We start from the raw sequence: 14,084 nt of genomic DNA on the forward strand, positions 1-14,084 counted from the left end.
AAATATTCCTGAGCATGAAGTATTCTGTTGAGATTGTTTCTCTGTCCATCCTGGCATATAATATAGCTGTTTTTCTTGTGTCTCTTCTATCCATCTCCACCCCACCCCGCCCCAGTTTTAACCGCTTGGATTTGCCTCCATATGAATCTTTTGAAGACTTGTGGGACAAGCTTCACTTTGCAATTGAAAATGCTCAGGGGTTTGATGGCGTTGACTGAGCCCCAGGAGAGGACGATGACAATGCTGTACTTCTTTTCTGTGCTGCAATTTGAGAGTTTACAAGCAAAACAAATATTCCATGGACTCTGTTGCTGCATTTGAATGGCAACTTTATGGTATCCTCTCTTTTTTTTAAAAAAAGTGTTAATTTCAGTTACAGCTAATTGTATTTTGCATTTCAAACTCTTGCCTGTTGGATTAGCGGGTGCGCATGAACACTGGTGAGGCTGGCATGAATGAGCCTTGCATTACCTCTTTCAAGAATTTGCCGCCTTGGCAATCTTAACTACTGAAAGCGTAAGCTGTGAAAAGCCGAGTCTGTCTGTCTGTCTTCCGTCCATCCGTCGGTCCATGTGTGCATTCTCTCTCCAGAGGTGGCTGGACATCCCACGGATTCTGCTCTTGGGTTGCGAAGCACTTCTTCAGATTTTCCAAAGCACCTTAACTATATCTTTGGGTAACCTTAAAATCTTTCCACCTGTGCGCAGTAAACTGGCTCTGGCTGCGCTTGTGCACATTGCTGCAGGCGCCGAGCTGGTAGGGCTTGTGCCTGGGTGCTGGATGGCAGTTTCCCTGTCCAGCTGTGCTTGCTCTGAGCAGCGAGAAGCTGTGCACGGAGACTGGCAGCAGCAGCTTCCCTGGGCATTGCACAGGAGGAAACTTCTTCCCAGTCGGTTATGCCCAGTTGTTTCCTTTTTTAGTATTCCCAATTCTATTTCTAAACTTTTTAACTTTTGAGATTAAAAAGTAGCATGGACTTAAATGAGATTATTTTAAAACCTGTTTGGATTTATATGCTAGTGTATTTTTGGTAAATCATATTTTGATAAATTGTCTAACAAATAATATTTTCAGCTTTGCTTTTTTGAACTCAAGACAGACTTTTTTTTGTTTTTGAATACTACAGTGTTAAGTCATAGGAAAATGCCTTTTCATATTCATTCTTGCAGTATTGCACCACAATAAATAAATAAATATGCAGACATGTTTACAGGGTTTTGCGGGCCAAATTCAGCAATCTGATCTGTGCAAACGTGAGTGACGCTTCTCAGAATAAGCACCCAGGGCAGAATTTGGCCCTGAAATTAGTTTAGATGTTACAGGACTGCTCTTCCATCCCTATTCCAACTGCATTTTTATATTTTGTCAACATTTAGTCTAGAAACCAAATAAAAATACAGTGTAACCAAAGTTATAGTATATAATGTGCAATTCAGCATGAACCATTTTGTACATTTGTTCAATAAGAAATAAGGATATTTTAGTCAGTGCTGGTTTAAAATCATGTTTTGAGAAGTGGAAGTTTACAAAACAGTCTTTGGTTTTGGTTGACTCTTGAACCCTTTTGTTATGCATGTACCTGGAGCAGTTCCCCAAGTGCCACAATCCTGACCCAGTTGGAAGGGGCTCATGCCTGACCTGTTGGAAAGGTCACTGTGCTGCTGCAACACTTGGTGAACTGCACCAAAGACGTAGAGAAAAGGCAGGTCCACCCCTATGGCCAGTTGCCATCTCACATGCACATTGTTGAAGACCTGCAACTCACCCTAACAAATGGGCCTTAAGGGGTCTTTCAAATCCTTTTTGGACGGGGTCTAATGCATTCAAGAGTATTACAAGTAAATAAAAATGGTTATTCAATATACATACTTTTTTGGGGGGGGGTTGTGTGTGTAAAATTTGGAATAATCTGTCTGTATAAATTTGAATGTAACAGAGTACTTTAGTCTAACAAATGAACAGCCTGAAGAACCTGAAACGGTAAATAAAATCTATTCTGATAAGCTGGCTGGTTTTCATTCAAGTCAATTCGGTACTCCTGAAATGGTCTAGAATTATCGTATTTTTCGCTCTATAAGACACACCAGACCACAAGACGCACCTAGTTTTTGGAGGAGGAAAACAAGAAAAAAAAATATTTTGAATCCCAGAAGCCAGAACAGCAAAAGGGATCGCTGCGCAGTGAAAGCAGCAATCCCTCTTGCTGTCCTGGCTTCTGGGATAGCTGCGCAGCCTGCATTCGCTCCATAAGACGCACACACATTTCCCCTTACTTTTTAGGAGGGAAAAAGTGAGTCTTATAGAGCAAAAAATACGGTAGTTCTCTGAAGCAGCCATTCCCATCAGTTTCTCCTCCTTTGCCTCTTAGCTCCAGGAAATATCTGCTCCCAAAGCTCTTGCTATCTATCCTCTTACCTTTCACTGTTCCTTCTTGTGTGGATCAAATGAGGAGGTGGAGAACCAGGTACCCCACCTTGAGTGCCTCCTTGGAGAGGGAAGGTGGCATATAAATGCCATAAATAAATAAAAACCCTGGACTATGGAGTGGGGACTGTGTGTGAAAACCTGTGACAGTGGTTCTCAAACATTTTTCTCTGGGCCACACTTGCAGAATAGAAATTTGCTCATGCTGCACTGAATTTTTTATTGATAAGAAAACCAGAAGAAACAATTCCTAGCAGTGCTTGATTTATAACATGCTTTACAATATGATCATGGGACATCCAGAAAGTATAAAACAATGTAGCTACATAGGAACATGAATCATTCCCAAAATATAATTATAAACATATACACCTTAAGCATGTATGCAAACCCAGTGAGAGGCGTGAGCTTGCCTTTGTCAGGTAATCTCTAATTTGAGACAGACATATGTCATGGAGCACCAGAAGAATAACCAATGGTTGCATATCTGATTTTTTCTTTTATTTTTATACTCTACTAAGCTACCCTGAAATGTTTAAATGTTTCTCTGATTGCCCTTGAACCTTCCTGCCACATTTGCCATCCTCTCCTGCCACACCATTTGAGAACCATTGACCTGTGACAAAATGCAGTTTATTTAATGCATAGATAAAAGCTACTCCCAAACATGCAGCTGTGTCAAACCCAGACATCAGTTGATTTGCCTTACTATGTAGTTGGATAATTATGAAAACCAAGCTTATTTCTTGGATCAAGCAAGTCTCCAAGTTGTAGCCTGCCAGGCAGTCACAAGATGTCCAGCTTTTCCTCTGAGCCTTCCACAGCCCCTAGAAATGATTGGTGAGGCTTGTAAAATGGGTTATATTCCACTTCCACATAGTCCAGATGTCTTCTTTCAAATGGGGAGTTAGATCAGACTTCCTCAACCTTGGCCCTCCAGATGTTTTAAGACTACAATTCCCATCATCCCTGACCACTGCTCCTGCTAGCTAGGGATCATGGGAGTTGTAGGCCAAAAACATCTGGAGGGCCGAGGTTGAGGAAGCCTGAGTTAGATGAAGTGCTAAACTTCATCAGAGATCACAGATCAAAAACCCCAATGGGTGAGGGTGGGATCAGCCAATGTGTAAATTGTGGAGTCTGATGCTTTTGCATTTCTTCAATAGAAGTGGTGAAATGTTTCTCTGCAGTGCAACTCTGCTCTGAGTGACATACATCAGTCCCTTTCCCCCTTTGATTCAGCTGCTGATCATCTATTCCAGGAGGTCTCACTTTTTCCCCATCAAGGTTAGTGAGGTTAAAAGTACTCTTGCTATCCACAAGATATCCCAAGCCATTTTTGCTAGCCTGTCTTACTGGTATAGACAGCTTCCTGTCTCCTCAAATATTCAGTGGCAAAGATTTTCCCTGCACCTTTGCAGGCAATAAGTAACAGCACTAATGATGAGGAATCTCTCTTTCTTGGGAGATTGAGGCAATTTTGATTACTCCTCAAGCTCCACCAGAGGGCAGAACAAGCCAGCTATCACACTGCAGATGAATTTAGGGCCTGAGCAAGAATACACAAGTTTAGGACTCAAATACAGTACTCTGAAATTTGCCACCTGAGCTGCCCCAAATCACCTGGTAGGGATATTAATGGGGCCTGAAGGGAATTGGACCCAGTAACAAAAGGGTGGGGAAAAGCTTCATGAACACAAAAAATAGGATCCAACATTCATCCTGAATATGTGATTCACTCAACTTGGCAATTGCTCCCACTGGAGTAAGCAGACACCTTTTCAGTTCCACAAGGGGGAGCCACTGAATCTTATGAATACCATCTTAAATAACTCCAAAATGTGGTTCCCTCCAGAAGTTTTGGACTACAGCTTCCACCGGCTCTGAGCAGCATGATGGGAGTTGTAGTCGAAAACATCTGGAAGGCACTTGGCTGCCGAAAGCTGCACTGAATTTTCCTAGAAGGCAACGATGGAGGCAGCTGTGCATTTAAAAGTAGTTGGTGTTTTTAGTGAAATGTCCGAATGGTGGGGAAATGTCTCAAAAAGTGGCTATAGTGGCTCTGGGTTATATTTGGAGCAAGCACTTTTACCCCTGGATTTGCTTATCCCCGTTGTTGGAAACCACAGGCGGGTAGAGCGCTGCTGTGCTCAAATCCCACAAGCATCTGAGTGGCTACTGGAAGAACAGGATGCTGGAATATGTGGGCCGTTGGCCTGATCCAACAAGCTCATCTTATGTTCTTCGCTTTTCCGCAATCCCTCTGCTGCCTCTCCTCTCTCTGCTCAGCCACTGCCAGCTCGGACCCCATTGTGATATTTTATACTTGTGTACACTGCTATTTTTCTGCCAGCTTATCTAGCGTGGAGAGAAGTTTTTGGAGCTCCTCCTGATTCCTTTTCTTTTTTCCACTCTAAATAATTTGGTGCCATCCTCAGACTTTGTTACCTATAATTGTTTTCAACTAAGTCCTGCTTGGAATTAAAAAGCACTAATCCTGTTGCAGATCTTCAGGGTTCCCACTTATTCCATCTCTCCATAGTAAGAACTGTCTTGGTTCATCCTTGTTCTCTTTAACCAGTTTCTGATTCATAATACAGTGGTACCTCGGGTTACATACACTTCAGGTTAGAGACTCCGCTAACCCAGAAATAGTACCTTGGATTAAGAACTTTGTTTCAGGATGAGAACAGGAATCGTGAGGCAGTGTGGCAGCAGCAGGAGGCCCCATTAGCTAAAGTGGTGTTTCAGGTTAAGAACAGTTTCAGGTTAAGAACGGATCTCCGGAATGAATTAAGTACTTAACCCGAGGTACCACTGTACAACCCACTTAAAGATTAAAGCCACTGTCCATTCTTCTATGCCAGCCTGCTTCTACTTGTGGAAGTGTTGCAAATGAATGTGTTCTGTGCAAAATCCTCACAAAGTGCTGCCTCTGTCATTGTGGCACCTGCTTTAGTGCAGTACTGTATCTCCCATGGAAGCAAGGACCATGCCACTCGACACACAACCAGCAAAAGGTGTCACTTGTACTTTTGCATTAGTGGAAGTTTGCTAACGTTCCTGGAGATATGCAGAAGGAATACAGAACGGGCTTGTTTCTGACTCCAGTTTGGTGTCAGGCAGAAAAAAATCCTACTACAAAGCCTGTTGGGTCCAGGGAAACGAATTCCTCCCTCCGCTCCCCTTATGCATCCAATCTGAGCTAAGCAAAAATTCCAAGAGTTTCTAGCATTAGCTGTAAACAAACAGTTTTGTTAGCAAGATGAGCAAATGGACAAACTTTCATGGACTGTTTTTTCGTTTTGCAAAAAAGCCGCTTCAGAGGAGCTTTTGTGTGTGGTTCAGGACCTCTCTGAAATATAAGACTCCTGGTGAGGAGAAATATTGTTATGGAAGCTAGACCTGTGGTCCAGTGTGTGTGAGAGAGAGAGAGGGAGGGAGAGGGCTTGGGAGATGCCTTGGAGGCTTCCGATCTGTTTATCTTCACACTCCTGAGAGGTCATCGCTCTTGTGCTGTGACAGCAGCTGGTAGGTAGGAAGGGCCTTTTGGAGGAGGGGGGAGGTTAAGATAAGGGGACAGGCCTGGTGGAGCCGCCTCTGGTCAGAGTTCCTGCACGTCTGTGGGAGATAAAATGGAGCAGAGGCAGAAGGCCTCAGCCATCTATCCTTCTGATGAGACCGAAGATAAAATGGGGGGGAATCAAACAGCCAATTCCTAAAAATCCACGTAAGAGTAGACAAGGACATGAAACACATTTGCATGTATCTCTGGGCCTTAGTAGGTCTCTGGTCAAGCTTTCCACTTTTCAAGTGTGAGTTTGTTAGGAAATTCAGCGATGTGGCCAAAATGCTGCAATAAAGAACAACTCTCAGGGGCACCCTTGGGTGACAGGTTCAGCTTATAATACAAAGGCCAAAAGGCAGGTGGCATTCTAGCTAGGCATCTAACAATAGCCCTGTGCATACTTCTGAACCCCAAGTTATACTTGTGGCGGGGGATGGGGTATGCTTAATCCTCAGTCCCTGAAAACTCCTGTCCTCTTCCCTAAGTGTTTCCAGATCTGTGTGGAAGGTTAATGCCAGCTCTGGGTCCCTGCCAGAGGCAAGAGGTGGCCAGTGGGAGCTTCCTTAGGACAACTGGAGAACTTCTTGCAGTAATGTGGCCCTAGACGTCATTTCATGGCAGCGACGAGTGGGGAGCACATGCCCTGCTTTCAAGCTTATTCCCATTGGGCTACTGGGAGAACAGGAAGCAGGACCGGGCAGGCCTTTGGTCTGATCCAGCAGCCCCGTTCTTCTTATGGAATTAAACAAGAGGCAATGAAAGAGTCGAGTATTCGCTGCGAAAGAATGCCAATGGGAGTTTTATGCTGGCCACACACAGCACTGATGCGGAGAGATCTTTATCAGCCCTAAGTGCTGCGTGTTATACCTTGCATAGCTTCAACAAGGTCTCCAGTTATAGCAGCAATTCATCAAAATCAGAGCTAGGAGGACAGCCATAAATAGATAACTGGAAAAGAAAGCGGAGTTTGGCAGGCTCTTCAAATACATATTGCCCCAAGCCATTATTTTAAATATACAGAGACAAATAGGAAGGCAACAACGGGTTAACGGTGCTTGGAGGGGCCGGTTTAGCCCTTTATCTGCTCGGGGACCCCGGCAGCCCCACGAAGCTCCCCTTGGGGTCCCTCAGCAGCCCCCGCGTTTGCCGGTCTACTTCGGGCAGGAGCAGCGCAGCGAGCGAGTCGTCGGCGGGTCGCAGCCTCGGGAGACCAAGGGGGAACCTTGTGCCCTTATTGCCCGGGCTGCCAGGCGGGAAGCCCCTCCTCCGCCCAGCTGCTCCTGGCGCTGGAGGCTCTTCTCGGCCGCCCCGTCGGGCCGGGCAGCGCGGCGGCCCAGAACCCCGGGGCCAGGAGCCCGTTCGGGAGGGCGCGCGTCCAGGCCGCCGCCCTCCCCACAGCGAGGGGATCCCCCCGGGAGAGCCCGCCAGCAGCCTCCTCCCCGCGCCCCCTCCTCCTCCTCCTCGCGGGCGGGCGGGCGCTTGGCGAGGCTGACCTCAGGTGCCTGCGCGGGGAGGGGGCGGAGGGCCGGCTCCAGCCAGAGGCCAATGAAGAGGCCCCGAAAGTAGGGCCGGGGAGCCCCCCGCCCCCTCCTCCCTCCCTCCCTCCCTCCCCGCCTGCCCTGCCGGACCCCGGCCGCGGCCGCAGCCCCCTCCTCCCCTTGCTGCGTCTCTCCACCCTGTGTCCCTGCGCTGCCCCAAGCGGGGAGCGGGGGGAGAAGAAAGAGTCCCCGGCGGGCGCGCTGGCCGGCCAGGCAGAGAGAAGCCATTCGGCCCTCTGGACGGACGGACGCGCTGCTGGCCGGAGGAGGGCGATGCCCCAGAGAGGCTAAATGGCGCCCCGACGGAACCCGCTCCTCGCCGCCTTCCTCGGCCTCCTCGCCCTCCCAGGTGAGCCGCCGGACCGGGCGCCGCCGCCGCCGCCGCCGCCGCGCATCCCCCGGACTAACTGGCCGGCCGGTCCTCCTCCTGGCAGCCGGCCCAGAAGAGGCGGAGGCGGCCGCCCGCGCGGCCCCTCCTCTCCTCCGGCTCGCCGCTTCCCCTTCCCACCTCCGGAGCCGCGCCATCCTCTGCCCACAGCCCGCCGGCTGCCCAGGCTGCGCGTCTCCGTCCGTCGGAGCTCTTCCCCGGAGCGGCGCTTCCCCCTTCTTTTGGGCGGGGGGGGGGTCTCGCTCGCTCGCTCGCCTCGCTGCGTCCCGCCCGCTCAGGGCTCCCCCCCCTCCCCCCCGCCCGCCCGCCAGTCCAGCGCTGGCCGGGCTAACGAGCTCTTGTAAAAAGAGCCTTTTACGAGGCGCCCCGCGCGGGATCTTTTTTTTTGACGAGCTTGTAAAATTAGCGACCGGCTTGTGGCCTGGAAGGGGCCCGGCGACGAGGCTCGAAGACCCCGCCCGCACCAGCGCCTCTTCCCTTGCCGCAGGGGCCGTTTCCACACCGGGACATCTTAGGAGCCCGGCCCCCCAGCTCGGAAAGGGGGGCGAGGGGCCATTTCCCGCCCCTCCGGGTCCTGCTCCCTCCGCGGCTCTCCTGGAAGCGCTTCTCCCCAACAGCCCCAGCCAAGCCGGCCAGGCAGGGAGCTTTTCGGGGGGCGAGGCGGTGTGTGCCCCCCGATTGTTCCTCCTGGGGGCAGCATGCCCGTTTGCTCCCCTTGGCCAACCAGGGTGGGACCGTGAAACCCCAACGGGCATCGATAGTGCTGGGGCTCTGAATTTTTTCCGGGGCGGGGAGACAGAACTTTCTTCCCAAAGGACCTTTAAATAAAGTTATCCACGTGTTAGCTCCTTTCCCTCTCCTTTGATCTGGTCGCCATCTGTTCGGTTGGGCTGCAGTGTTTGTTCAATTAATCTGTTAATCAATTTGACCAAAAATAAAAACACCCCCCCACTTCCAATCAACAAGGAGAAAAAAGCTCTCTTTCAGCTTTTAAACAAGTACAGTTTTAAAAATGTAACCTTTAGCAATGCACCCAGCAAACACTGTATATTGATATATAATGTTTTCATGTGTGGAGTGTTATTAAAATATTTCAGGCCTCCAGCACTTTAAACCAGTTACACAGCAGTTCACATGTGTTTGACCCTACACAGAAAAGAAACTACTTTCTTTCTCTTTCCTTTCCCCTCTTTCTCGTTCTCTCAGGAATATGGTGCTTTAGTGAACTGTTTTTTGCGAAAGAGCCGCAGGACGTAACTGTTGCTAGGAAGGAGCCTGTGGTTCTGGACTGCCAGGCACGAGGCGAAGTCCCCATCACCATCACATGGCTCAAAAACGGGGTGAAGGTGGCTGAAAATGAACGGATCTACACTTTGTCTAATGGCTCTTTGTACATCAGCGAAGTGGAGAGCAAACGTGGGGAGACGCTGGATGAAGGACACTACCAGTGCTTGGCTCTCAACAAATACGGTGCTATCCTCAGCCATAAGGCCCACCTCACATTAGCCAGTAAGTCATCACAGTTGTTCTTCGCTGTTGATCATTTCCTTCCTTTGTAAACCTGTTCAGGAACAGAGTGACAACATTAGTCCGTGCGTGCTCGATAAAATGCATTGCTATCATTCTTCCAGTACAATTTTAAACCTTACGGGAATTTTAAATGACTTTGTGGTTCAGTTTGTAAATGCATGTGTTTGTGAAGCCTCTTTTAACCTCTGCTACATAGAGGTTGACTTTGCCTGGGCTACTCCAAATAGTACACCTGGCATCTTCATAAAGGGAGATTTTTGAGGGAGTGAACTATCGCTGCAAACTGTATTTCAAAACATAGTGAATACATGAACTTACAACAGCCCTTCCCTAGCTTGGCACCCTCCAGCTCTTTGGGGTTGTAGCTCCCATCAGCCTCTGTCAGTGTGGCTGCATGAGGGTTGCTCTCCTGCTGCTGTTGGACTACAACAGGTTAAGGAAGGTTGGCTCCCAGGGACCTAAATATTTGTGAGATACTTGCCTTTAAGCACATTGAAGCTCTTATTTTGTTGTTGTTAATCTGCTGGTATCAGAGTTGGGAATCCACACCTGCTGCCATCTTGCTTCGAAGGGCTGTAGCTCAATGGTGCAGCATCTGCCTTGCATACTGAAGGCCCCAACTTTAATCCCCAATGGCTTCTCCAGGCAGGGCTGGGAACTGTCTCCTGCCTGCAACCTGAGAGAGCCACTGCAAGTTAGTGTAGACAAGTTAGTGTTGACAGCTAAATGGCAAAGTGATCTGACTAGCTATAGGGCAGCCCTTCCTGTGAAGGAGGATCAGCTATTGGCCCTCCATAAGTGTGCCACTGCTGTTCCTTAACTGGACAGAAGGGTACTCAGCCCTGTGTTGGTCTGCAGCAGCAAAAACAATGAATACTCTTCTAGCATGGGCTGATGCATTTTCATTCTGTACATCTAAATTTGGGGGAGTGGCTGCTGTGTTCATCTGTAGATGAGTATGTACTGCAGGTATAGGCAAACACGGCTCTCCAGATGTTTTGGGACTACAACTCCCATCATCCCTAGCTAACAGGACCAGTGGTCAGGGATGATGGGAATTGTAGTCTCAAAACATATGGAGGGCTGAGTTTGTCTATGTCTGATGAACTGTATATAGCTGGCATCCTTCTGTCCCAAGAGACAAGGGAGGAGTGCAGCTTTGGGTATGAGGTCAAGCTGTTGAAAGGTTTCAGCAACTGCTGTGGCTGTGCTCATCTGTAGATGAGTGGTGCTCAAGTTTTTCCCACTCTGGCCCATTTGAAAATTGCTGAGCATCTTTGGCAGGCCACAGGTTTTTCTGCCTGTTGTAGCAATTGTAACCCTATATAATTCAGATTGTGATAACAGTAAAATACACTTGGGAAATAAAAGTAGCAATAAAATACAATTAAACATCAATATGAATATTTTATATGATGGATGTTCCAATTCCCACCTGAATGAAGCTTGTGGGCCAATGACAGTCCAGAGGATACAGTTTGGGAACTCTTTGCTGGAGATGCAGAAATAACCCTCTCATGACGCTTCACGCACCTGATGAAGTAGACTCTAGTCTAGGGAAGTTTATGACACAATATATATTTTTGTTAATCTTAAGGTGCTGCAAGACCTTAAAAGTATGTTTTAAGTTTATGACACAATATATATTTTTGTTAATCTTAAGGTGCTGCAAGACCTTAAAAGTATGTTTTGTCCCACAGGACAAAATGAGAACTTAGATGTTGGTGCCTGATGCTGAGAGTGGGTTTAGAGACTAATTACTTACATAGTGTCTGGAGATCACAAAAGGCCACTCCATATGCTGCCACAGAAGTGGGGAAAGGCAGAAGGAGTGAGATATTTAACCACTTCTGTGTAAGGAATGAGCCAGCTTCTCAATGCTGCATGTGGTGGTGTGAAAGCCATTACTTTACTTGTAGTTGCTATGTTTAGATTCTGCTTTTCTTGCATCTCAGAATTTAAAGCAGCATACATGTGTGTGTCTGTGGAGGGTCCCAGGTTGTCTCTTATCTGAGCATTGACTGACCAAACCCAGAACTACTTAACTTCAGCTTAAGTTGTTCATCATGTGCCTGCAGACCACACCTAGATCTTAAATGGCTGTGCAATGGCATCTTGTTGGCCAAATGTGATGACTGGAAAGTGACTGCCACTTACTTTGAAAAGTAAAAACTCTTCAAGACCACATCAGGGTGTTCCTGCATGGACTTTGCTTATCACACAAAAGCCCTCCCGCCCTCTGCCAGTACAGTGGCTCTTGCAAGGAGCTCATCCACTGTCTTGACTAGCAGGGGAGGAGTTGCTGCTGGGTTGTGGCCAAAAAAACTTGCACAGCAGAAACATAGTTTCCCTTGAATATATTCCTTTTCTCCCAGCCTCACTTACTCTATGTTCAGTCTTCTGTGGGATGGAAATGGCCTCCCAGACTTCGAGTCTGGGTTTTTGTCTGTTTTGTTCCTTGTGAGCAAACTTATTCAGGATCAATTTTCTTACAGCTTGACCCAAAACATGTCTAATTTTTCTTCCAAGTAAGAGTGCAACCTTAAAAGTCAAATTTATCTGTCTGTCTATTACATTTCTATACCACCTTTGACCTCCAAGGAGCTCAAGGCAGTGCACCTGGTTATCCCCCTTCCCATTCCATCCTCACAACCACCCTGTGAGGTAGGTTAGGTTAAGAGATGGTGACTGGCCCGTGGTCACCCAGTAGTGAGCTTCATGGCTGAGTGGGGATTCATACCCTGGGCTCCTAGGCCATAGTCCAACACTAACCATTATGCCACACATTTAAACAGTTATCTGGGTGGTGGCATAAATATGCAAGAGGGAAGCTGAGACGTGGCTGCATGTGAACTTCTGGGACAGGTGAGTGAGGTATATGGTAATACTGCCAGCGTTATCCTTGCTTGCTTTTATATCCCAAGCAAAGCACTTGGTGCTCTGGCCTCCCCACCACAAGATTTGCCCTTGTGGGAACTCTTCATCTTGTTTTGCAAGGCTTCCTCCCAGAGGGCTTTGGAGCTTCCTGGAGGCCTGTGGCTGCCTGCTGCTTCCCAGCTTTGCCCACTCAGTGGGGCAAAGAGTGACCTCCACCAGCTAATTCCTCTTTGCAACCAAGGATTTGAGGAACTTCCTGCTTGGCTTGGCTTTTGGTGCCAGAGTTGGGGAAAGTCTTCCATCAGTAGCCTACCTTATAAATGAAATATCCCACGCCTAAGTTCTCAGGTTTCAAATAAGTGGAGAGTCAGTCACCTGCTACTTTCTGAGTTGGTGGTTCAACCTGTATATCTACAGATTCTGGAAGATGTCCCTTTTGCTCCTGGCTCATTTGTGCTTTTAATCTCCCGATGGTTGGGGATTGGAATCTGCCAAATCTTGGCTTGGGTGGTCTTTGCCTGTGTTTGGAAGAAAGTCCTAAAGGCAAAATAATTATTGCTGTGAGATTTCTATAATAACAGTCTCCCAGCTTCCTGGGGAAGCCTCTGATGACACTGGAGGCAGACAGGACACATTTGAAGAAATGGTGATGTCAAACCTATGTAGAAACATGGTCCAAGTAAGTCATGGGGGATCCCAGAGCACCTTGTTCTTGATTCTCAGAAAAGGTGGTAGATGAGCTCCCAGAGAGTTCACACCTCCATCCTTTCTGATGCATTTCGTGAAGCCTAGTCTTGCCTATGAAAACATTTCCCACAATAGAAGACAGATGACTGGGCAGTCTGTGACCACCATGGCCCCAGAAGTTAGCAAGCTCCTCCCAAAGTTTTGCTGCTTTCATTTTGGATCAAGTAGGGTGACCCAACCATCTAAATTCTGATCCATGTGTTTTGATATTGAAAGGTATAGCTTCATTCTCTCGTCACCTTGTCTCACAAGATGGTGTTTAGGTCACCATGAATATAATTAAAATAATTCGGACAATGGTCAGGCTGGGTAGACAATAGAGTTACGGAACAATATACATTATGGTGATTCCCCCCCCCCACTTTCTTGAATCAAGTGTTTTTCCTGTGTTTATATGGAATTGCAAAGTTTAAAATATAGCCAAAGTTTATGACTTCCTTACAGCATGATCCTATACCTATTTATTTGTCCTATGTAAATGTGTATCGGATTGCAGTCTAAATGTGATAAGGGTTCAAACTCTACTTTTCAAACCCCAAATGCATTAGAAATAAAGGAAGCCTCCTTTCCTGTTTCTCAGAATTTCAGTAGATGCGAATGAATTTCCAGCATTTTGTAGTCAAAGGAAATAGTTTTAGCTGGGCTCATGATGGCTTTACAGCTCTGAAGAACAAAATGACTTTCTTTGTGGCCATGGCAAAGCTGAAACTATACATACTAAGCAGGTGGAGGCTGGGCTTCCCTTTCTTCTCTTTCTTCCTTTGCAAAGGGTGAAAAGCAAAAGGCGGCTGCTCCAGCCCCCACCCCCCACCCCAAGTCTGCTCTCTCCCTTTTGCTTGCTCAAATCTCTCACCACCTTGGTTTATCTTTGGTTTCAGAAGTGTATTCCTGGGTGCTGCATTTGGAAATCTGAAACTTTAATCTGCTCCAGAGTTTGAGATTTGAGCACATGGGGAGCTTGGATCTAAAGTTAGGGGGGGGAGCTGAGGGTTGCACTCTAGGCAGCCATTCC

The 14,084-nt window shown here is 47.4% G+C and overlaps 2 protein-coding genes across 4 annotated transcripts in view; both read left to right on the forward strand.

The window, feature by feature from the left end:
• The window catches only part of NEDD4 (NEDD4 E3 ubiquitin protein ligase), a 46,278-nt gene extending 44,275 nt beyond the window's left edge, over window positions 1–2,003 (forward strand). For both annotated transcript variants that reach the window (XM_081838741.1, XM_081838740.1), the window contains one exon: window positions 116–2,003. In XM_081838741.1, the coding sequence (XP_081694867.1) occupies window positions 116–218 (103 nt within the window). In that variant the 3' untranslated portion in view covers window positions 219–2,003. The remainder of the gene's footprint in view (window positions 1–115) is intronic.
• A 5,718-nt stretch (window positions 2,004–7,721) lies between these two features.
• The window catches only part of PRTG (protogenin), an 85,853-nt gene continuing 79,490 nt past the window's right edge, over window positions 7,722–14,084 (forward strand). For both annotated transcript variants that reach the window (XM_081838764.1, XM_081838765.1), the window contains exons 1-2: window positions 7,722–7,879; window positions 9,125–9,427. In XM_081838764.1, the coding sequence (XP_081694890.1) occupies window positions 7,822–7,879; window positions 9,125–9,427 (361 nt within the window). In that variant the 5' untranslated portion in view covers window positions 7,722–7,821. The remainder of the gene's footprint in view (window positions 7,880–9,124; window positions 9,428–14,084) is intronic.

Source organism: Podarcis erhardii (genome assembly GCF_964252035.2).
Source record: "Podarcis erhardii genome assembly, chromosome: 14".
NCBI lineage: Eukaryota > Metazoa > Chordata > Lepidosauria > Squamata > Lacertidae > Podarcis > Podarcis erhardii.